At 43.3% G+C, this 23,840-nt stretch overlaps 1 protein-coding gene across 2 annotated transcripts in view; it reads right to left on the reverse strand.

Moving 5' to 3' along the window:
• Atg4c (autophagy related 4C cysteine peptidase) overlaps positions 1-23,402 on the reverse strand; it is a 67,215-nt gene extending 43,813 nt beyond the window's left edge. The window contains exons 1-2 of one of the 2 annotated variants that reach the window (XM_041652057.1): positions 23,286-23,402; positions 3,942-4,076 (exon numbers count right to left, since the gene is read on the reverse strand). In XM_041652057.1, coding sequence (XP_041507991.1) covers positions 3,942-4,017 — 76 coding nt within the window. In that variant the 5' untranslated portion in view covers positions 4,018-4,076; positions 23,286-23,402. The other variant, XM_041652056.1, reaches the window with a different exon arrangement.
• Between the last annotated feature and the right edge of the window lie 438 nt (positions 23,403-23,840).

Here is a 23,840-nt window from a genome sequence, read left to right on the forward strand (position 1 = left end):
AAGGACATAAATAAACAAAGTTGACAGACATGGGTCTAATACGCTATCTGTCTTTACATTTAACAGTTGATAACAAAAGTTTAAAACTAGTGGTTTTTATGGGAGTGCTCCCTTAAAGCACTTTATGCAAATAATGAAAAATATGTATTAAAATCATGATGATACAAGAAAGGCTCTAAGCTGGACAAGATAGAATGGGACATCAGACAAACTAACCGGCCTTCATTGGGCTTCACTTGGGTTACTGTGAGGTGTCAAAAATAGCTTCCCTGCTCATGGTCTTTCCCCTTCTCAAAATGTCACTGCCAACTGAAACTCGCAGTGGCTCAGCCTTAGATAGATAATTTTTCTGTTCAAAAGCATCCTTCTGATGACCCAGTGAGACAGGCCAGTGAGATGGGCCAGTGAGAAGCCTGAGTTCAAGCCCAGACCCACATGGTGAAAGGAGACAACCAAGTCTACAGCTGTCCTCTGACTTCCACATGTACATCATGACACATGCGCACACACACATGCGCACACACACATACACACACATGCGCACACACACATATACACACACACACACACACACACACACAAATCAAAAAATCAAACAGTGGCTAGAGAAACAGCTCAGAGGTTAAGAGCAGTTGCTATTCCTGCGGAGGGCCCAAGTTTAATTTCTTGATCCCATGGCAGGTGGCTCTCAACTGCCTGTTACCCCAGTTCCTGGGGGTCCATTGCCCTCTTCCGGCCTTCACATGCACAGAGCCACACTCAGACACACATGTGTACACATAATTAAAAATATACAAGTTAAAAATAAGTAACAATTTAAAAACACCCTATTAGCAGATTTAGCATGCACGCGAACTTCTCGGACTCACTTAAGATTTTGCATAAAGTGATACAAGTCGGAGCCCTAGTTCCACATCTCCTGGGTTACAACGAGACAGAACAAAGCCGTAAGCTGACGCTGTGGGGCTGGAGAGACGGATCGGCAGTAAAGGGCTGGCACAAAGACCTCAGTTTGGATCTCCAGCTCCCACAGAAAAAGTCAATGCAGAGACATGTATCTATATCCCAGAGGTGGGAGGTGGAAACGGGGTCACCAGGGCTTCCCGGGCAGTCTCAGCAACTGTTGAGCTCCAGGTTCAGTGACAGACCCTCTGTTAAAAATTAAGGCAGAAAGTGACTGAAGAAGGCACCTGATATCTGGCCTCTGTCCACACGTATGTGTGCAGGCACACACACACACAAAGCATGTATACATGAACACAAAATAAAGTGTAATTGGGAGGGTGAAAATGGGGCTTATAGCTGCAAATAAGGTAGGTGCTGAGAAGCAGCCATGATTGCTAAGAGAACCTCCAGGAAAGAGCCCCAAAGGCATAGCACCGCCCATCAAGGGCTCCACCATTTGAAAAAAAAAAGAAATCCATTTGAAAGGAAAGAACCTAAATTGAGAACACCACTAAATGTGATTCCCTTCTTGAAAGCAGGCATCAAAGCACGCATAAGCCACTACAGCTTCAGTCCAAGTGGGCCAGGCTGTGGCTCAAACTGGCAGAAGAACTTGGCAGAATTATCCACACAGTACTGACTTTTCAGGCAAGAAAGATGCAAGAATGAGGACACTATGGAGACTTGTACCAGGTCCCAGGAAGCTACAGAAGCCAGGTAATGTATGTCCGGGTCAGAGTCCCTGACCGAAGACCCAGGGAGGCCATTATAGGAAACTGTGATGATGAAGCCTCAGTTGCAATAGAAATCCCAGGATGCTAAGAGCCAGGACCACTTCCATCAGGGAAAGCTATTGGTGTGGAGTGGAGCCAGCTGCAGAGAAAAGCTATGCGTGCTGCAGGAGGCGGAGCTAGAGGAGTGGAACCAAGCACGTTAGAACCTAGATGATACCATCCTAGGCGCTGACGCCAGGCACGGTGCTGCAGGATTTGGCATCTGTCCTGCTGGGCTTCGACGTGGCTTAGATCTGATGGTTCCTTTTATGCCTACATGCCTCCCTTCTGGAATATAATGTCATTTTGTGTCACTGTGCATCAGAACGATATAATTTGTTTGTAGGCTATGTTTGTTTACAAGTTCACAGTTAAAAGACTGCCTTAAATCTCAAAACAGACTTTGGAATTTTGAACGGTGTTGGGACTGTCAAAGACTGCAGGTACATCTAGAGACGGACTAAAATGCATTTTGCATTAGTGAGATGAAAAAGAGACTTTAGGATTCAGGGGTGGAATATTATGATTTAAATGGATTTGTTTGGGTGTCAAGTTGACAAGAGAGGGAATTGTGATGGTTAATTTTTAATGTCAGCTTGACTAAATGTAGAATTACCGTGTGTGTGTGTGTGTGTGTGTGTGTGTGTGTGTGTGTGTTCCTAGAAACATTTCACTGGGGGGGAAGAGGTACCCTAAATGTTGGTAACACTGTTTTGAGAGGCAGTCCCAGACTTAACCAAAGGGAGAATGTACGGGACACACCAAGCACACACTGGTCTCCCTCTGCCCCTGACACAGATCACACCAAGCGCACAGTGGTCTCACTCTGCCCCCTGACACAGATCACACCAAGCACACAGTGGTCTCACTCTGCTCCCTGACACAGATCACACCAAGCACACAGTGGTCTCACTCTGCCCCCTGACACAGATCACACCAAGCGCACACTGGTCTCACTCTGCTCCCTTACACAGATCACACCAAGCGCACACTGGTCTCACTCTGCTCCCTTACACAGATCACACCAAGCGCACACTGGTCTCACTCTGCCCCCTTACACAGATCACACCAAGCACACACTGGTCTCACTCTGCCCCCTTACACAGATCACACCAAGCGCACACTGGTCTCACTCTGCCCCCTTACACAGATCACACCAAGCGCACACTGGTCTCACTCTGCTCCCTGACACAGATCACACCAAGCGCACACTGGTCTCACTCTGCTCCCTGACACAGATCACACCAAGCGCACACTGGTCTCACTCTGCTCCCTTACACAGATCACACCAAGCGCACACTGGTCTCACTCTGCTCCCTGACACAGATCACACCAAGCGCACACTGGTCTCACTCTGCTCCCTGACACAGATCACACCAAGCGCACACTGGTCTCACTCTGCCCCCTGACAGAGGTGCAGCGTGACTGATGCCATGTCACACTTTCTAGAGTGTACTCTAGGCTGTGAGCCTGACAAAACCCTCCTCACCCACGGTCCTCTTGTGAGCCATTGTTCAAACCAACTAGGCAAGCACTAAAACACAGTTCAGTCTAAGGGCTTCTCCCTCCCTGGGGCTTCATCATCCCCAACAATCCGATTGGATTGGATTGTTTGGATTTTGCTTGCCAAGAAAATGCTAAAAGTCAAGTCCAGGGGCTTCACCAAGAAGAAAGGCACACACCTTGGTGAATAAACTTGACACCAGCTATTTTACCAATTCTGTTTACTTCCTGGTTTACATATCAAACTACCTGAAATTAAATTCAAAGAACTTTAGAATTTTTTATAACCTGGGAAAATTCATATGCACATAGCCATGAGAATATCAAAATAGTCTACCAAATTAGAAAAAAAGTGAGTTTCATGATACAAATTCACTTCAGTTTCCCTGTCTCTGTCTCTCTCTCTCTCTCTCTCTCTCTCTCTCTCTCTCTCTCTGAGACAGGGTCTCATATACAGTCCTCACTGGGCTGAACTCACTATGTAGAGTAGGCTGTCCTTGAACTCTATCCAGAACGCTGGGATTACAGATCATGCCCACACTTCTGTACGGTACATTTGATTCTCGCTTCTCTAAGCGATGTTCACGATTATATCCCACTTTCTTCAGGAAGTCTCATCAGCACTGTTTATATTCCGTTCACATCCCATGATCATTCCAGACACAGTAAAGTGTTTCCTTCTCTAGCAGGCTTGCAACATCCTTAAATCACAATACTTACTGTATTTCATGTTGTTCCAAGCAGACATAAATTTAGATTTTAGCTTGTCAACTTCATCTGTTCCTGAAGCCTCCATATTCAAATTCTAAAGAAAAAGCCATCACTCGATTCCATTCTGATATAAAATTCAATGCCCTAAAAGAAAAACAATAAGGCAAATAAGTAATCAACACATATTGCTAAAGTTACTTAAATTAAATTAAATGTAATTTAAACTGAAATAAGCCAAACAAGCTGAGGCTGTAGGCTCAGTTGGTGGAGTGTCCGCCTCGCAGGCACAAAGCCCTAGGTACAGTTCCAGGCACCACATAAACTAGGCACTGTGGCCCAGTCTGTGATCCGAGCATTCTGGAGGAAGAGGCAGGAGGAGCAGAAGTTCAATTTCATCTTCAGCTGCACAGTGAGTTCAAATCTGAGACTAGTCTGAGCTATAATAGCCTTGTCTTAAAAAAAAAAGAAAGAAAAATATTTTTTTCATTTACAGAGCTTATCTAGATATGATAGTCTATAAATAATTAACTACATAAAGCATATAACAAACTATACAAAACAAAATTATCACATAACTAAATAATAATCCTCAATAGCTCACAACTGAATATAACAAAGTAGCTGAAAAGCATAGCTCAGCTTTAATGCTTGCAAGAACACTTAGACATGCTCATTGGAAACCTTACGAAAACGTTGGCTGTCTTCAGAATGGCAATCAGCATTCTATTTATAGTATATATTCTATTTATAGTAAATAAAAGCTACTAATTACACATCATAGCTCTAGGGTAGAAGGAAGCATTTTAAAAGTTAATGTGTCAACAGAACAAGAACTCCCAGAGTGTGACTTTGCAGTAAAGCTAAAGGGTTAAAGGAGTGGGGTGCACAGGTCCTGAAGATCACAATTCCGTGGGGTTTGGTTAGTTTAATTCTAACAGCGTCTGGAGGAGAGACTGAGAAAGGCTGCTACAGCTTCTCAGAAAGGAGAAGAAAACCGTATCCCAATGGTGGAAGTCAGCAACAAAACATGTCAATAATACTTTACTTGGAAATCTCTAAAAATAAACTTCTACCTTAGCAATTCATTTTTATTATTTAAATTGTTGATACCTAGCCAGGCAGTGGTGGCACATGTCTTTAATTCCAGCATTCAGGAGGCAGAGGCAGAAGGATCTCTGTAAGTCTGAGGTCAGTCTGGTCTACAAAGCGAGTTTTAGGACAACCAGAGCTATTACGCAGAGAAACCCTGTCTCGGGGAAAAAAAAGAATTGTTTATACCCATATGACTTCTTAAAACGAATAACCCTCTTGTTTCAGCTTCATCTGGGATTACAGGCACAAGCTGAAACCTTTACCTAAGTCTCTTAAAACATAAAATTAGGGCCAGTGAGGAGGCTCCGCAGGTAAAAGGTGTTTGCTACCAAGCCTGACAACTTGACTTGGATTCCCGGAATCCCCATGGTTGGGGAATAAAAATAACTTCTGAAAGTTTTCCTGTGACCTCTCTCTCTCTCTCTCTCTCTCTCTCTCTCTCTCTCTCTCTCTCTCTCTCACACACACACACACACACACACACACACACACAGCCAGCACCTTGCTGACTTTGAAACCTGGTAAAATGAATCAGTCATCTTTGAAACTGAAAAACATGATCCTGACAGTAAAATTACAAAATCTTCAGCTTCAAATAAACAAAGGCAAGGTGTGAAGAACCTCTGGAGACACGTCCACACATTCCACGATCGGGGCCTAGGCTGGAGCCATGCGTGGCACCTAATGTGCAAGAGTCTGTCGTCGAGTAGATGTGACCAGCCACGGTTTCCTGCACTCCGGGAGAACAGGGCCTGGTGGTATACTACCAGCCTGATCAATATAGTGATGTCTAGGATAACTAGGACTTACATAGGCCCTGTCTAAAAAAGAAAGAAAGAGAGAGAGAGAGAGAAAGAAAGAAAGAAAGAAAGAGGGCTGGAGAGATGGCTCAGAGGTTAAGAGCTTCGCCTGCTCTACCAAAGATCCCGAGTTGAAGCCGGGCGGTGGTGGCGCACGCCTTTAATCCCAGCACTCGGGAGGCAGAGGCAGGTGGATCTCTGTGAGTTCGAGACCAGCCTGGTCTACAGAGCTAGTTCCAGGACAGGCTCCAAAGCCACAGAGAAACCCTGTCTCCAAAAACCAAAAAAAAAAAGATCCCGAGTTGAATTCCCAGCAACCACACGGTGGCTCACAACCATCTGTAATGGGGTCCGGTGCCCTCTTCTGGCCTGCAGGCATAAACACAGACAGAATATTGTATACCTAATAAATAAATAAATATTTAAAGAAAGAAAGAAAGAAAGAAAGAAAGAAAGAGGGAGAGAGAGAGAGAGAAGAAAAACTGAAAATAGTAATAATGGATTGGGGAAAATCTAGGTTTCAAATAAAATCAAGAACAATCAAACCTGGGGGGACTTGATCGGGGGAGGGGGAGGGAAATGGGAAGCGGTTGTGGGGACGAGGCAGAAATTCTTAATAAATAAATAAATTAAAATAAAAAAAAAAAAAAAAAAAAAAAAAGAACAATCAAACCTAAACACTATGTACATAAACGTTGTGTTTTGCTCAGAAGTGTATTTAAAAGTCATCCTGCTGAAAATTTCCCACGTTTTCCTTGGAAGAACCAGGGAAGAACCAGAATAGTAGAAGCTGACCCATAACTAGCATTCTGTACTTAAGGACCTTCATTGACTTCTCACTAATTGTTCTTAAGTCTGCACTAGCATGTTTTAAATCTTGCATTCACATACACATACACACACACACACACACACACACACACCAAGAAGGAAAAAAAAAGTCAGGCAGTGATGGCACACACCTTTAATCCCAGTCCCGGGGGGGTGGGGGGTGGGGGCAGGCAGATCTCTGTGAGTTCGAGGCCAGCCTGGTTTATAGAGTTCCAGGACAGGCTCCAAAGCTATACAAAGAAATCCTGTCTCGAAACCCCCCTCAAAAAATTGCATTTCATACCATTAGAAATAAGTTTATCTTCCCAAATAAAATAGAATATGGTCAGAACATAAGAAAATATTATAGTGGAACACAGATCATTTTTAAAGTAAAAATATTTAAATGTGCTTCCTTCTTAAAATGCTCCTGCTAAGACTAACTGAACAAATAATTTGTTTTCATATACAAAAAAAGTCCCAGTTTCTAAATCTAACCCTTCTGTGTCAGTTGGCCTTAAAAGTCCACCACTGCCATCCCAGCAGGCCTGGTCCCTGGTCTGCAGAGTGTACCTATCCATTCCCAGGAGGCCTGGTCTCTGATCTGCACTGCAGAGTGTACCTATCCATCCCAGCAGGCCTGGTCCTGATGTGCAGAGTGTACCTATACATCACATAGGCCTGGTCCCTGATCTGCAGAATGTACCTATCCATCCCAGCAGGCCTGGTCCCTGATCTGCAGAGTGTACCTATCCATGGGTCAGCCCCTGTGTGACCTGAGATCATGACTATTTTTCTGTTGTTTTCTTATGCACTAAAATATGCACATATGTAATAGTTTCATAAGACCAAAATCAAGGTAATAAATGTGTCTGTCACCTCCAAAAACATTCTCCTAATCCCCTCTTACAAAGTACAAGACTTGACAGCTACTCTTTTTTTCTTTCTCAGCATTTTATTTGATTATTTTTCTTAAAATAGTCCAGTCAGGAGTTGCAGAGCTGGCTCAGCAGTTAAAAGCACTGTCTGCTCTTATTGAGCAATTCCCAGAACCCACACAGTGTAGCTCACAACTGTCTGTAGCAGGGTTCCAGGGGATCTAACACCATCTCCTGGCCTCCACATGGTACCTTCCATACACACAGGCAAGACACTCATACACATAATTAAAATAAATAAATCTTAAACAAAAACCAAAAGTTTAATAGCCCTGTCTCTGGGAAGGCCTCTCTTTCATGCTCTGTCTCTCTCTCTCTCTCTCTCTGTCTCTCTGTCTCTCTGTCTCTCTCTCCTCTCATGCTCTGTTTCATGCTCTGTCCTCTCTCTGTCTCTTGTCTCCCTCTCTCTCTCGTGCTCTCTCTAATGCTGTCTCTCCGTCTCTGTCTCTCTCTCGTGCTCTGTCTCTCTATGTCTCTTCTCTCTCTGTCTCTGTCTGTCTCTCCCTCTCTCGTGCTCTATCTCTCTATGTCTCTTCTCTCTGTGTGTCTGTTTCTCTCTCTCGTGCTCTCTCTATCATTTAGGCAGCTTTCGTCCAGGTTTACCTGGGGTCACAGCAGTGGTTCCTTTCTAGAGATTCCATCACCAGGCACTCACACAGATGGAGACAATGGAATCCAGCTTTTGTGGCCACTGTTTCTCCAGAAGCACCTTCATGGCTTTACAGCGAAGACACTACCGAGTTTCTAGACAGTCAGTCAGATTCAGCTACTCAGTCATGTAGACACCACCTCCTTAATTAAACTCCCATGACAGCTTTGACTAAAGAAAATTACACAGAGATCTCTTTTGTTAATTCACTAACTTAGTTTCACTTTAAATATAAGGGTGGGCGAGGCCAGTGAGGTAGCTGAGTACAAGTGCTTGCTGGGCAAACCTGCAGGCCTGATCCCCAGGCCCCATGGCCAACTTCCCAAAGCTTTCTTCTGACCTCTACAAACAAGTCACAGCACACACACACACACACACACACACACACACACACATGCACTCTCAAAACATACCCCCCTCTTTCTCTCTCTCTCACACACACAGACATAGAGACACACAAACACACACACATACCTGATCTCTCAATACATACATCTCATACACACACACACACACACACACACATGCATGCACACACACACACATACACACACACACCTGGTCTCTTGATACATACATCTCATACACACGAGCGCACACACACAAAATAACAACATATAAATATACCATGTTTATGTTATGTAATATGTATTATATAATTTTTAAAGAGAAGTACTGAATATTTGTCTCACTATAAAATTCTGCACTCCCCTCACTATTTCCATTTCTCTTTCCGGAAACATTCATAAGTCTTATCTGCTTCAAGATAGTCACAATACGGAATCCAGACTAACTAGAAACTTGCCACCCTCCTTCTTCGACCTCCTGAGTACCAGGAGGACAGGCCTGTGCTACCTTGCCCAGCCAGGGTTTTAAAAGTTAATTAATTACAGCAAATTTGTGTAAGCTTCAAGGCAAGTTACATGCAGCTAGAGCTTCTGCCTCTCTGGAGGTTGAGACAGAAAGGGCCACATGGGCTAGTAGACAGAGGCTAGCCAACTGTCTCTCTTAGGGCAGCCAACCAGCTCCCAAATAAAAATTCCAAATGCAAATGGTACCCCGCATTGGGTGCCAAATGCAGCAGGCTATCTCAGACCCCCAGTCCCCAGATCACAACACAGAGACTTATTATTAGCTATGAATGTGCAGCCTTATCTTATGCTTGTCCCCTAGCTCTTATAACTTACATTAACCAGTTTCTCTTCATCTACGTTTTGCCTCAGGGCCATTTACCTTCCTTTCATTCTTTATGCCCTACTTTCCTGCTTCCTCTGTGTGACGGGCTGACTGGCCCCAGGCAGCTCCTTCTCTTTCTCCCTCATTCTCTCTAGAGGCTAGATTCCTGCTCTAACTCTCTGAGCTCCCAGGTTTTTAACCTAGCCTTTGAATCTTGAGCTATATTAGAGAGATAAAGAGTTAGTTAAAGCTACCCTTAGTGCAGCAACAGAGCCATTGTCTGGGGACCAGAATCCCCAGACTACACAGTCCCAGCAGCTGGGCTGCAGTAGTTTAAAGTGGAGCCACTGTGATGAAGGCCAAGCAGCAGTACAGAAAGGCTGTGACCACTGTGACCACATGACTGTGGACAGGTGTTTCCAGACGGGAGGGTTTCTACTGGGGACACAATGGGAGGCAGCCATCCCACTTGATTTAACACTTTTGTTTTCTCAGTCTTCCTACTGATATCAGAGACAGATGGCTACTTTGCCAAACTTGTCCCCAGCTTACTCCAGTCACATGTGGCTAGGCAACTGATGTGGGCAACAAACTGGGGTTAGCCACGATCACACCACTTCCGGACCCATACTGTCTCACCCATCCCTGCCTTCAGGATGGACAGAACTCAAGATCAATATCAGATAGACAACTACTTTAAAAAGAGCCTGACTTGGTTTCTCAGGAAATTGGGAATTGATCTACTTCAGCACCCAGCTAGAACCACTCTTGGGCATATCCACAAAAGATGCTCAATCATACCCAAGGACACTTGCTCAATTGAGTTCATACCAGTTTTATTCATAATAACCATGGTGTGGAATATTTGTTTAACTATGTAAAGATATGGTGCTGTTTTACCTTGCCTGCCTAAGGTACCTGATTGGTCTAATAAAAAGCTAAACAGCCAATAGCTAGGCAGTAGAGGGATGGGCGGGACTGGCAGGCAGAGAGAATTAAGTAAGAGGAGGAATCTAGGTTCTAGCAAAAACAAGGGAGAAAGAGAGGGAGACCAGCCAGCCAGGCAACCGCCAGACAGACAGATACAGAGTAAGCAGGGCAGTAGTACCTACAGAAGGAAAGAAAGGTGAAAAGCCTAAGGTAGAACACAGATAAAGAGAAACAGGTTAAAATAATTTCTAGGAGTTAGTGGGACAAGCCTAAGCTAAGGCTGAGCATTCATAACCAATAAGAAGTCTCCATGCCATGATTTGGTCCTGGTCATCTGGAAAACCTGCTGTACTGGACTACTCAGCAAACCTTGATTTAAAGAAGAGGAAAATTATTCCATTGGCTTAGAGGGTCTAGGTAATAGCCATTTCCCAGTGTATTTCAATCCCCCTAGTATCTAAACCTCCGGGCCTGACTGGCCCTATGATCAGACCGACTTTTATTTTATGCAAATTCAGCATGGAAAAACATCAACATAACAAACCTCAAACTACCAGATTTCTTCTTAGAAGCATGGTTTCTTTCTTTTTTGTTTGTCTGTTTTTTAGAGTTTAAATGGTATGGTTATCAGTAAATCCTTTTTCAAATAGATATCTTTAATACCTGCTACAACTGATCCATCCTCTCTACATATCTGCTCACTACTTACATTCTGACAGATCCTTTTGTTGTTTTTTTAGGCATGTTTGTCTGTTTGCTTGTTTGTTTGGAAACAGACTCTCTCTTATGTAGCCCGGCTATCCTCAAACTCACAGAGATCTACCTGTCCCTGCTTCCCAGTACTGGGATGAAAGACATGCCACCACACCTGGTGACAATTCCATTTTCAATTAGAGGATAATCACATGAAAAAGGAGAGAACTCGGACTGTACTTCAGTGAATACAGATTAAGGGGGCGAGCGAGATGGAGTTCACTCTTAAACGTTACTGTTAATGATGTGTAACGCGGAGTGATGACTAAGCAGAGTTCTTCCGGAAAATGGTCTTTTTCAGAGTAATCTTTCTGTCCGTAACTACGAATTAGGATAGTTATAAATTACAAACTAATAAGTAAAAGGGTTATTCAAGTCAAGGTCCTTGAAGACCAGGTGAAGGTATTCAGGTCTCCCATCCAGCAATAGATGGAATATTTTATCCACTGAGGATTTAAGGCAGAATGCTGCAGACAGAATCATAGGGAAAGACAATACAAAACAGATCTTGGTCACGGTGTACAAATGCATATGCCTGGATTCCTTCCTTAACTGGTATTCTGTAGAAAAATGAAATAGAAAAATTGCTTCAGAATTCTTAAATTTTACTTATTAATATTGTGGGGAAGGAGAAGGAGACAAGGAGAGGAGAGAGGGAGAGGTAAGGGGATGCACTGTGTAGGGGGAGGTCCCAGGAGGACTTTGGGGAGTCAGTTCTTGGTGGGCTCTGGGATCACTCAGATCGGGTTTCCACCTCACCAGCTCTCAGCTTGAATTTTACGTGCTTTTTGCTACGCCAGTAAATAAAATGAATAGTAAAGTCTACTCTAAGTTTTTCATTCATTATCACCCTTCGTATGCTTGCACTTAAAGCTGTTTTATTTTAATTATTCTGCAGGGAATGGGGAGTGTGCACACACATATGTGCAGAGTGAGAGCCGGTGGAGGCCAGAGGCATCAGATCCTCCTGCAGCTGGAGTTTCAGGCAATTGTGAGCTCTCCAGTGTAGGTGGTGGGGCTGTCCGTGAGTCCTCTGAGAGATCAGGACATACTTTAACTCTCGCGCCCTCTCTTTAGTCCCTACATGCCTATATTTTTATTAAAAATCAGTCCCTTGGGGCTGGAGAGATGGCTCAGTGGTTAAGAGCATTGCCTGCTCTTCCAAAGGTCCTGAGTTCAATTCCCAGCAACCACATGGTGGCTCACAACCATCTGTAAAGACGTCTGGCGCCCTCATCTGGCCTTCAGGCATACAGACAGAATATTGTATACATAATAAATAAATATTTAAAAAAAAAATCAGTCCCTTATCAGCGATCACCTATGCTCGCTAATATCTCTCCATGTCAGCTCTATATTCATGCGCTGCACTCACTTCTGCTCCCTCCTCCGCCTGCCACTCATTTATTGTCATGCACTAAACTTATACTCTAGAAAATGCAAACCCTCCTTAAATACCATCGGGGAATCCGGCACACTTAGCATAAAAGAGGCCGGGGTGCTAACAGTTACACTGGCTGTCTCCTCTTAGAGCTCCTGGTCAAGCTGAGGGCACTAAGACAAAGAAAGAAAAACAATTCCAACACAAACAGGGACACAAGTCAGGGAGGACATGTATTCTCTGAACAAGGCTAGAAAACAATGGAGGACCAAGAGCAAAAAGAACGGTATAATAGTTTTGCCCCAAGAATGCTCCTAAACATTTTGAAGGCTCCTCAGGGTCATATTCTCCACTTAAAAACAGTATGTTGATACACAGTTATTTCATAATGATGCCCTAAATAAAATGGAACACTCAAACATTATCTTAAAACCAAAAGCTAGAGAGGAGTCTAAGTACCGGGCAGACACACATTTCCTTCATACCTGCCTTGTGACCCAAGTGCACAGCTGTGTTGAGTGGTACATTACATCTCACAGGCTGTGTAAACCATCACCATAACCACCCTGCATGGGCCTCAAGGGTTAAATGAACCTCATGATTATTTGACGACTGTTGTAAGAATTACTATTGAGGAGGTTGAAGAGATAGCTCGGTGATTAAGAGTACTTGATGTTCTCGCAGAGGACCCAAGTTTAGCTCCCAGCACCCATACTGGGAAGCTCACAACCACCTGTCACTCAAGTTCCAGAGGATCCAACACCCTCTCCTGGCTTCTTCAGGCGCATGCATGTGGTACACATACAAACAAGCAGACACACATATACACATAAAATAAAGACTTTTAAAGGGGTTAATATCTGGACTATCTAGATAGCACCTGTATTGTCTTGATTTTATCTCTAATATATATATATATATACATATATATATAATACTCTAATATATGTATAATATATATATTATTTACTACATTTTGATAAATGTTATATCTCAGTAGCTTCTGATCAATTCAAGTCAACCAAAAATATATAGAGATTTCATACTTTTAAGTGAAATGTGCCAAGCTGTTAAATATTGAGTCTATACACAAAAATTAACATTGTAAGAACTGAAGCTTACTTGACTCTCCAGACTGAAAAGGAATTACAGAACATCTACTAACCAGGCGGCATTAAAATCATGAGTAGATCTTGATCACTGGACCTGTGTGTCCTGTACGATACACTCCAAACCATCAGTGACTTCTCTTAACCAACAATGTTTGATAGAGAGGAGTCATAGAAGAAAATGTGGAAGTAAAAAGGGTTTTAAATAGATTCCATCCAAATTGCGAAAACCCCAATCTGCGCTCTGGTTCACACATGCCCATCACAAACCATTACCCTAATCAAGGACCCAGCCTGAACCCACAGGATGAGAGCTCTTTTGCAACACTCTTGCCAACCACACTTCCTCAGCCTCTAGCTGGACACTTCCAGAACAAGGGTGTCAGTACTGTGGTAAGCCCAAAGTACCAGTTAGAACTTTAAAAGCCTGATAATGTTTTAAACTGTTCATTCTCCGGGGAACTGTTCTGGAGAATCCATGTTAACTTCTGGGTATGTGCTCATGTTTAACAACTACATTTCCTTGAAAAGATGGTATATGAAGGGCTGGGAAGATGGTTCCATCCATAAAGCCTGGCAAGGAAGAGAACTTCCGTTCAACCTCCAGAAGCCCTGTGATACGGAACCAAAATTCTTCCCTATGATTTCCAATAACCAGCTGTGCTTGGTGCTTAGAAACTAATCCTTTAATTTTAAATCCCATCTGGTGTGCATGTGTGCGTGCATGTGTTGTGTGCATGTATATGTGCACGCATGCATGCGTGCGTGTGTGTGTGTGTGTGTGTGTGTGTGCGTGTGTGTGTGTGTGTGTGTGTGTGTGTGTGTATGTACATGCTTTGGGTTGTTATTGTTTTTGTTTGGTTTGGGCTTTTTTGCTGTTGGTGGTGGTGCTGGTGCTGGTTTTTTGAGACAGGGTCTCTCTATGTAATCCTGGCTGTCCTGAAACTCGATATGCAGACCAGACTGGCCTCCAGCTCACAAGATTTGCACCTACCTCTGCCCCCCAGTGATAGAACTAATAGTATAGGCCTCCACACCTGGCCCCCAGAAGATATTTTAAAACATCTCTCTAATCCCCTCCAGTCTTCTCTTTTCCATATAAACTAGCAATAATAATAGATGAGCAATAATGAGGACCTTACCATGGTACTGGTAAGGGCTTGGAAAGGGGATACCTGCAGAAAGCTCAAACAGTGGGATCGGCAACATGGCAAGAACGTGTCACGCAGGTATACGCACACAAGATAGAGTCCTAAATAATTCAGTAGTTTGAAATGTGGCATCTAGGAGGACAATGGTCACATCAACAGAAACAAGGAAACTAAATGGAGAAGCTAAATTAAAAACAAAATCTAGTGAGGGACTGGACAGGGCTCAAGGGTTAAGAGCACTGCCTGCTCTTGCAGAGGACCCACATGGCAGCTCACAACCATCTGTAACTCTAATCCCAGGGATCCAACACCATATTTCGACCTCCATAGGCCAGGCATACATGTGGTACACAGAAACACATGCAGGCAAAATACCTATCCCCAAAAGGGAGGGAGGGAGGGAGGGAGGGAGGGAGGGAGGAGTTTTTAAAGTGAAATTAGACAGTGAGTTTGAAGTTTGTAACAAGAGTGGTTAAACTCTTTCCCTAGTCAACTTTCATTAGTCACTTTTGCCAAGAAAAACTTTACCGGCGTTAAAGGTAGTAACTATGTACCATTTAAACACAAAATATCATGCTCCTTCTCCAAGGCACTAAGAGAGCTAAAGCAAGCCATGAAACTCAGTCCCTGCCTTCATCCACCTTATATGCTAACGGCACACCACTGAACAGTCATGTATCACAACACAGATACAAAGTATGACAGGTGAAGCTTAGTTCCCCTTCCCGGTGAGGGCGTTACACACAAACGGTATTACAAGGCCAACACAGTTACAACTGTGCTGTTCAGACACAAAGACCAAGGACACACAAATGCATCTTTCTATTCTGAACATAATGCAGGGAACACTACAGAGAACACTCAGAAACTAGTTAGTGTTCTCAACAATTGTATCTATTGTTGAAAGAGTAATGGCTAAGTTAGATCACCACCCCAAAGAAGAGCACTGTTTACAACAGACACCAACACAATCACTCTGACTTACAAACAGAAATTGTCTGGGTTTTTTGGGTTTTGGTTTATTTTTTAGTCATTCTTAATTTTAAATAATATTACAGCAGTTGGAAAATATACCCACAACCTTTAACCCTTACAAAGGTTAAAAAGAAAAAACCTGTAAACTACACATTCTTCAGCAGACATAAGCCCGAGTTCTCTGAAACTACACACTATGACAAGGTTTACATTATCATGTCTACTATAGTAGTTTTATGGCTGACTGATTTTATAATCTATTAAAAAGTAGTTTGCTAAATTGATAACATAACCACATGGGGAAAAAAGTATTTCAAATAATTTTGAATACAATATCTTTAGTGAAATATACTCTAAGGCTGTAAAATGGCCAAGTAATTTTTATCTGGTAGATTTGTTGTTGGGCACAATTAAGAACTAGTAATCTTTTTTTTTGGTTTTTCGAGACAGGGTTTCTCTGTGGTTTTGGAGCCTGTCCTGGAACTAGCTCTTGTAGACCAGGCTGGTCTTGAACTCACAGAGATCCGCCTGCCTCTGCCTCCCGAGTGCTGGGATTAAAGGCGTGCGCCACCACCGCCCGGCAAGAACTAGTAATCTTAAAAGCTTGTGTGTGTTATAGGATAGAATGGGTAAGTAGATATGTTGATATGGTTGAGAATCTCAATTCTCCCTGTGGTTAAAAAAAATAGAGAAAGAGATGAATTGGAGACGTGAAGAGAACCCTTCAACGCTGAGCTTGAACAGAAAGTGTTCTTTGATATGGTTTCTTTTCTTAAAAGCACACATGGGTGGCTGGGTAGGACCTACTTAAAATGTTTAGAAACAAAAATACCCAGTAGGTCTTGCCTAGGTCTTGGTTCCTAAGCATCATCTCACAGTAAACAAAGCAGGCTGTAGGGTGAAATGGCTGATTCAGATCTCCAGCAGACACTGTACCAAATGAGCACTGAGCGTCTCACAGCAGGGATGTATGGGAAAGCACTCAACAACTGATGGGAATACCCATGGGAAAGAGGAACCAGCTGAGCGATCACCACTGACCAACCTGAGATAACTTATCATCAAAAGAACACAAAACAAAAGGATGATGGGGCTAGAGAGACGGCTGGTTGTTTAAGAGCACTGATTGCTCTTCCAGAGGACCAGGCTGGATTCCCATCACCTACATGGTGGCTCACAACCACCTGTGACTGCAGTGTCAGGACCTCACACTCTCTTCTGGCCGTGAAGGACACTGCATGCACAAGGACAAAGACAGACATGCAAGCAAAACACCTATACACATAAAATTAAAAAATAAGTTCATCTAAAAGGAGAATGATGGTAGCATATTATAACACACAGAAAAAAAAATAAAAATTAAGAATTCTTAGGTACATAGTACTGAGGAAAAAAAGGAAGAACGCAGAGTGTGGCATCCCTTGACTACAATCCCAGCATTCAGTAGGCTGCTGTGGCTGAAGACTACACACTAAAGGACAGTGAGGGAAAGACAGGCTGTCACCAGGATGGGAAATGTCTCCTTTAAGAGGATGCCAGAGAACGAAAGGGACTAACAGACAGAAATACTGCCGAGACAGACAGCAGCACAAAGACTGACTCGGGCAAGAACTGTGAATGGCTACCAAACCATACAAAACAGCCAGGCAATAGAACAGCCACACGGCTTCCAAGAATCACCTCACGGAGCAATTATTAAATGCAAACAGAAACGTTAAAGTACTATAGTATACTAATGGTGGCGTGGTTGTGGGAAAACGAGCTAATGATTAAAACCTGCATGAGGAAGTACTTGGAGCGATGCGTCACAACGGCTTCATCTTACCTTCAACTAGCTCAGTAAGAAAAAGGTGTCTATGTGTGTTTAGAGCGCATCCACAGTAACCAACAGAAGCTCAAACGAGGGCTAGTGCTGAGGGCTAGCGATCTAAGTTTGGGCTGGAAGAAAAGGTGGAAACTGACCAGAGAGCAGTTGACCTCAGAGCAGCTTAACTACTTCCTCCTCTACCCGTACAGGCTAACAGGAATGCAACATTCTAAAGTTCACTAAGATTAAAGAAAGAAGTGATAATTCTAACAACTGATAAGTAACCACTGCCAACTAACTCTGTGTGTGTTCTGATCCACCTGGAGTCTCCCAGACTCGCCTGAGGACTCTGTGCTAACTCATCCCGGGACCACAACGACCACAACAAGCTAAGCTAGATGATGTTTTCTCCCAAACCAAACACAGCTATCAGGCAATACAACTAAAGCACTGTTACCCAAGTCAGATGACCTCAGAGTCCGCTTCCTAACTACAGTCACGGGAACTTCGCACCACGGAGGGACGCTGGGGAGCCTGCGCACGCGCACTGTCTCTTCTGATCCTCCTGACAAGGATAAAGTGAGTTCTCCCATTCTCAGAGTCTACGTTGCTTTGCACAACTCTGTGTGTCTGTATTCCAGAAAGTAACAAGGCACCCTGAATTCAGACGTCCTGACTTCAGAGTCCAGCTACTTGGTCATAGACTCTAATTATTACCACTGTGAAATACGAAATCTAAACTGACTGTACTGACTCAGTACCCATCAGAAATCACACAAGTGAGGGAAGCCAAAGGAAAGTAGAATGTCTGCATTCCTCTATGTACATTTGTATTAATATAGGAGCCAAGTAAGCAAAGTTAGAATTTAGCCAGATGCCCTATTTACTGCCAAATCTCGAGCCAAAAAAAAAAAAAAAAAAACAAAACAAAACAAAAAAACTAAAATGTTATTTAATAAAGTATCACTCAGTGTCTTAATTAGGGTTTTATTGCTATAAAGAAACACCATGACCACGCAACTTTTGTAAAGGGAAACATTATATATCGGGGCCGGTTTACATCCAGAGGTTTTATACATTATCATCATGGTAGGAAGCATGACGGCACACGGGCAGACGTGGTGCCGGAGAGAGAGGTAGCTGCGAGTTCTACATTTGGATCCACAGGCAACAGGCAGAGAGGGAAACACTGGTCCTGGCTTGAGCATTTGAAGTCTCAAAGCCCACCCCCAATGACACACTTCCTCCAACAAGGCCACAGCTACTCTAAAGGCCACACGTCCTACTCCTTTCAAATGATGCCGCTTTCTAGGAGCCTACGGGAGAGATCATTTCCATTCACACCGCCACACTCAGCTACACTGTCGTGAACAGTTTCATAGTCACATGTAGACTCAGAAGAGATGCCAACACATTTTCAGATGCTCTCACTTACAGCTCCACCCCTCTGCATTCAAGAATAAAAACCCACCGAAAGAATCTGAGTGATAGTCCATTATTCAAATATAAGGAACTCAAGAGGCAGAGGCAGGTGGATCTCCATGGGTTTGAGGCCATTCTGGTCTACACAGTGAGTTCCAGGCCTGACTACATAATGACATACTGTCTTATATACAAACACACACACATTAAAGTAATGATACACAAGAAAAATATAAATTTTATATATTAATATAAATTAATTATAAATTAATAACATAATTAATAATGAAAATTAATCTTTACTAGCACTGCCACAACAAAAATACTAATAAAAAGGTTTAGCCCTGGAAACCTGATCTTTAAATGTTCTCTGTCTCAAAGCATGCAGCACAACCCATCCAGCTATAAGACCTTTGTCTCTTAACTACCTGGGTGGTCGCATCTTCTCCCTCGCCTCTCACTTCCGTCCACTTCTGCCTCTACCGCCACCTCCTCCAAACAGTCTCACCCCACATGTTGGGTTCTACCACTCTCCCGGCTTCACTCTTCCCCTCTACATTTCTTCCTCGGAAAAAAAGAGCATCAAGTCCTTTTGTAATAGCATTTGACACAGCTGACTTCAAATTTGACTACCTGCTATAGATCTGCCTTCTCTAGTACACAGAAAAGTCTACTGTAATGGACTGTTTTACTCCCTGTGCTGGCTGGTTTGATGACAACTTGATACAAGCTAGAGCTACCTGAAAGGAGGGAATCTCAATTGAGAAAATGCCCTCCATAAAATCCAGCTGTAGGTCATTTCTTAATTAGAGATCAAGGGAGGAGGGCCTAGCCCTTTGCGGGTTGTGCCATCCCTGGCTGTCGTCCTGGGTTTTAAAAGACAGCAGGCTGAGCAAGTCATGATGAGCAAGCCACCTGCATCCCTCTGCATCTGCATCAGTTCCTGCCTTTAGGCTCCTGCCCTGTTTGAGTCCCTGTCCTGACTTCCTTTAATGATGAACTACAATGTAGATGTGTAAGCCACGCAAACCCTTTCCTCCAATATTGCTTTTGGTCATGGTATTTCATCACAGCAACAGAAACCCTGACAAGGACACTCGCTACTTTATCTGTGGGACCTACAGGAATCCCTAGTTAACAAATAAAAGTTACACGTGAGGTAAAGATTACAAATGGACTCATAAACAATCCTAAAAATAAAAATTAGTTATAAGACTCAATTGGCAACATGAGGAGTACCTACTGACATAAATTCTATTAACAGAATTTTGCAACTTACTCTGAAACTGAAATACATCATATAGTTGACAATTTTGGCCTGTTTAACTGGCAGTAACTCATAAGATAGTAGTGAATTTTGAAAGGTTTTTAATCCTATGATTTGATTAAAAAAAAAAAAGACAGGTGTATCTACAGGTCATCTACCTGCTCTGCTTCCTTCAAACCTAACAGCTCTCTAAGCTATGAGCCCACACCACAGATCATAGCAAAAACCTGCCAAGGGTTCCTTCACTAACGGCGCTCAAACCCCTTCCATTCTTAAACTCAGGATCTATGAAACTCAGTTGCTTCAGTCTGAAGTGACCATCGGTTCAGCCAAAAGCTTTTCTTCCAACGCAGGCATTGTATACCTGCTAAGAGCACTACTCTGCCCACACAGAACCGTCCACGAGTGTCTTCCTAATCCTGAGCCTCCACAGTTCAGCTTCAGGAACCTGTGGTTCACTTTGTGCTTCCCCCTGGAACTGCTTTCCTCACACCATAGAAGGTACAGAGGAAATCACATCAGGCGGTGATAGGTGATAGGCAGACGATAAACACATATAAAATAGGTACATGGAAGTACAGATAGATGATAGATGATAAGCACAGATGAATAGGTATAAAATAGATAGATATGGGCAGATATAAAATGGCTGCTTTGCACATATTTACCGAGTTAACGCTCTATGCACTCCAAGATAAAGAACAAATCTTTGCCCCTTTAGTGTATCAGGAAGCATCAAAAAGAACTGGACTTAAACTCTCCGAGTGTTAGTGTCCTCATTTGCAAAAATATCAATAATAACTGCTCACTGAGTTCACATAATGTGGAGACGATGTTTTGAAATTATATAGTACAGAGATGAGTCCTGAAAGCAGGGCGTTCTGATCAACAAATGCCATGATTTCTTTAAACAGGAAGAATCCAATAAATGCGTAGGAAATGACTAAAATCTCAGGAAAAGGTCATCTTGAAACTCAAAACTCTCAGAAAAAAAAATATATATATAATAGTTATGTAACTTCTTACCTTTTTTTCCAATAAAGAATTCCATGAATAATTAATTCTGAAAATAAAAATGTTGGGTTTTGTTTGTCTGAAGAGGTCATATGTTTGTTGGGTGGTTTAGGATTTTTTTGTTTGTTATGTTTTTTGGGACAGACCCACTGTATGGCCCAAGCTGACCTAGAACAAACTTAGGCACCCTAGCCTGGCCTCAAACTTACAGAACTCCTCCTGCATCAGCCTTCTGAGCACTGGAATTATAGGCATGCGCCAATTCTAAAATATTATACATTTATAGTCTTAACCATAGCCGAAAACATTTCAGATTAATTAGGAATATTCCCAACCTGGAAGGGTATGTTTCAATTTTGCTGATAGTTACATATTGTATCCCTTAAAGAATGACACAGGACATACGCCTCTAAACCCAGCACTCTGACCCTGAAATGGGAAGACAGATGGAGGAGCCAGCCCAGGCAGCATGGTGAGACTGTTTTTCAAAAAGAAAGAAAACTACCTATCAGAAATTCTGTAACACAGTAATTATAAGGGGAGCCGCAAAAGTCACTTAAATTGCAGGGTTCCCAGAAAACAAGAGACAAAATATCTGGGTAGCATTAGCACATAGCAATACAAAAATGTTGACCCAAGCTATCAGACTACACAGAACAAGAAAAGCTTCCAAACAGTTTTCAGTACATCTTCATCCAAGCTAGAGAGTTGGCTCAGTGGCTAAGAGCACTGGCTATTCTTGTAGAGGACCTCAGTTGGATTCCCAGCACCCACATGGGGGCTCACAACCATCTGTAACTCCAGTCCCAAGGGTTCTGACGCCCTCTTCTGACTTAAAGGGGCACCAGGCATACACATGGTGAACAGACACATGTAGAAAACACACAAAGAAATAAAAAATATTCTTTTTAAATATGTATGCATCCCATTTTATAGAAACAGCATCAATTAAGTGGCCTCTAGCCTCTTTTTACTAAATTATACAGTCCCTCACATTGCCCAGTTTTTAACTTCAGTTCTCAAAATCTTACGGCAGGTGAACCAGTCAATTAGCTATTGACATTGGACTAATTAGGACTCTTCCCTGTCTGGGCTTTAAAATTTGAAACTCAGAAAATACAGAGACTATACATTTCAAAAGTCTTTCCAGCCCCTCTGGGTACTTTCCAAGACTCATAAACTATAAATTACAAGCAGCTGGCAGGAAAGATCACTCCTTTATGTCAGGTGACACAAAATTAATCCAAAACTGCAAGGGAATGCCGGGTCAGAAACGGTAAACAGAAGAAAATCCCCACCTAAGTAATTCAAATATTAAAAAGCCATAAGGCGATGTATTCTTAACTCCAAGGAAGCAATGAACTCCATGTGGGAAAGCAATCACTAAGAAACAAAAATGTAAGACAAAGAAACCCTGAGAAACATAAACTCAAGCAAAGTCATGGTGAGCGAGTCATCACCTAGAAGATTGGTATAGTGAGTTACCAACTTCAAAAAGCCTCGTGTGAGAGTGAGAAACGCCAAACTAGTGAAGTCAGCAGAGAGTGGTACAGATCGGAGTTACAAACACCCCCAAAGGGGTAATGGGGCTATAGACGGGCAGATTGAGATCTAACATTTCACACTCGCACTTTTTTCTTTTAAATGGAAAGAAAATGGGGAAGTAAGACCAGTGGCTTTAAGGAAGAGTCAGTGGGATGAGGTGGCTAGGGAATAAAACAGCTCCTGGTCTGGCCAAGAAGGACAGAACAGCTGGCCAGTGGAAGGCTTACAGTTCAAAGAGCGAGGGGGAACTGGGAGATGACCCGCAAGAGAAAGAAGAATCGAAAGAAGCTCCAACACCCTCCAGGAACCCAGACAGTTAGTTGGCCAGGGTCTGCACCACGGGCAGGGCCCCGGAGAACAAGCCATTCGGAGACTACAAATACCAAGCTCCAACCTTCTCCACTCCGCCAGACTCAAGCCGACTCCTCGGCGACACAGGACTGGATAACAGTACAGCTGCACAGGAGTTCCCACACCAGGGCACGCTCCGGCTCCAGCAGCCGGCGAGCAGCGCGTATGCTCCGCGGGACGTACCGGGCAGGGCCCTGTGCGGCCACCGTAGTACTGGACGCCGACGCCTCCGCAGGCCGCGATCCTGCCGGCAGCCTTGTCCCAGGCTCTAAGTACCCGGGCTGCAAGCTCAGGGCTCAGAGTTGTGCATCTGTGAGCGGCAGCCCCGTGTTAGGATCTACAGCTGTCCCCCACAGCTGTAACTGCTGTATTTAAGCTACCAGCTGTCGCGCACCGCGAGCGTCTGCGGCCTCGGGACTACAAGATCCAGCATGCATAGAGCTCTGGGTCCTTATGACCAAACCTTCTTGGATAAAAATACTCAGATCTCTACACCAAGGCAAATTGTGGTTAGAGGTGCAGATTATATCCTGGTGGAGCATCTAGGGACGTGTGCGTTGTTTTCACTTTCAGATTCTTGTCAGGGATTGAAATACAGGATCTTGCTCTTAAGAAATGTGGAGAGAAATACCAAATAATGACAAAATGTAATTCTACTAATATGTCGTTTTCAGTAACGCAGACTGTTGGAGCAATGCAAAAGAAATAAGAGTAGGAACTAGAAGGGAGGGGGGGGGG

Source organism: Microtus oregoni, unplaced genomic scaffold (genome assembly GCF_018167655.1).
Source record: "Microtus oregoni isolate MIOR12 unplaced genomic scaffold, Mior012 000005F_ref0000423, whole genome shotgun sequence".
NCBI lineage: Eukaryota > Metazoa > Chordata > Mammalia > Rodentia > Cricetidae > Microtus > Microtus oregoni.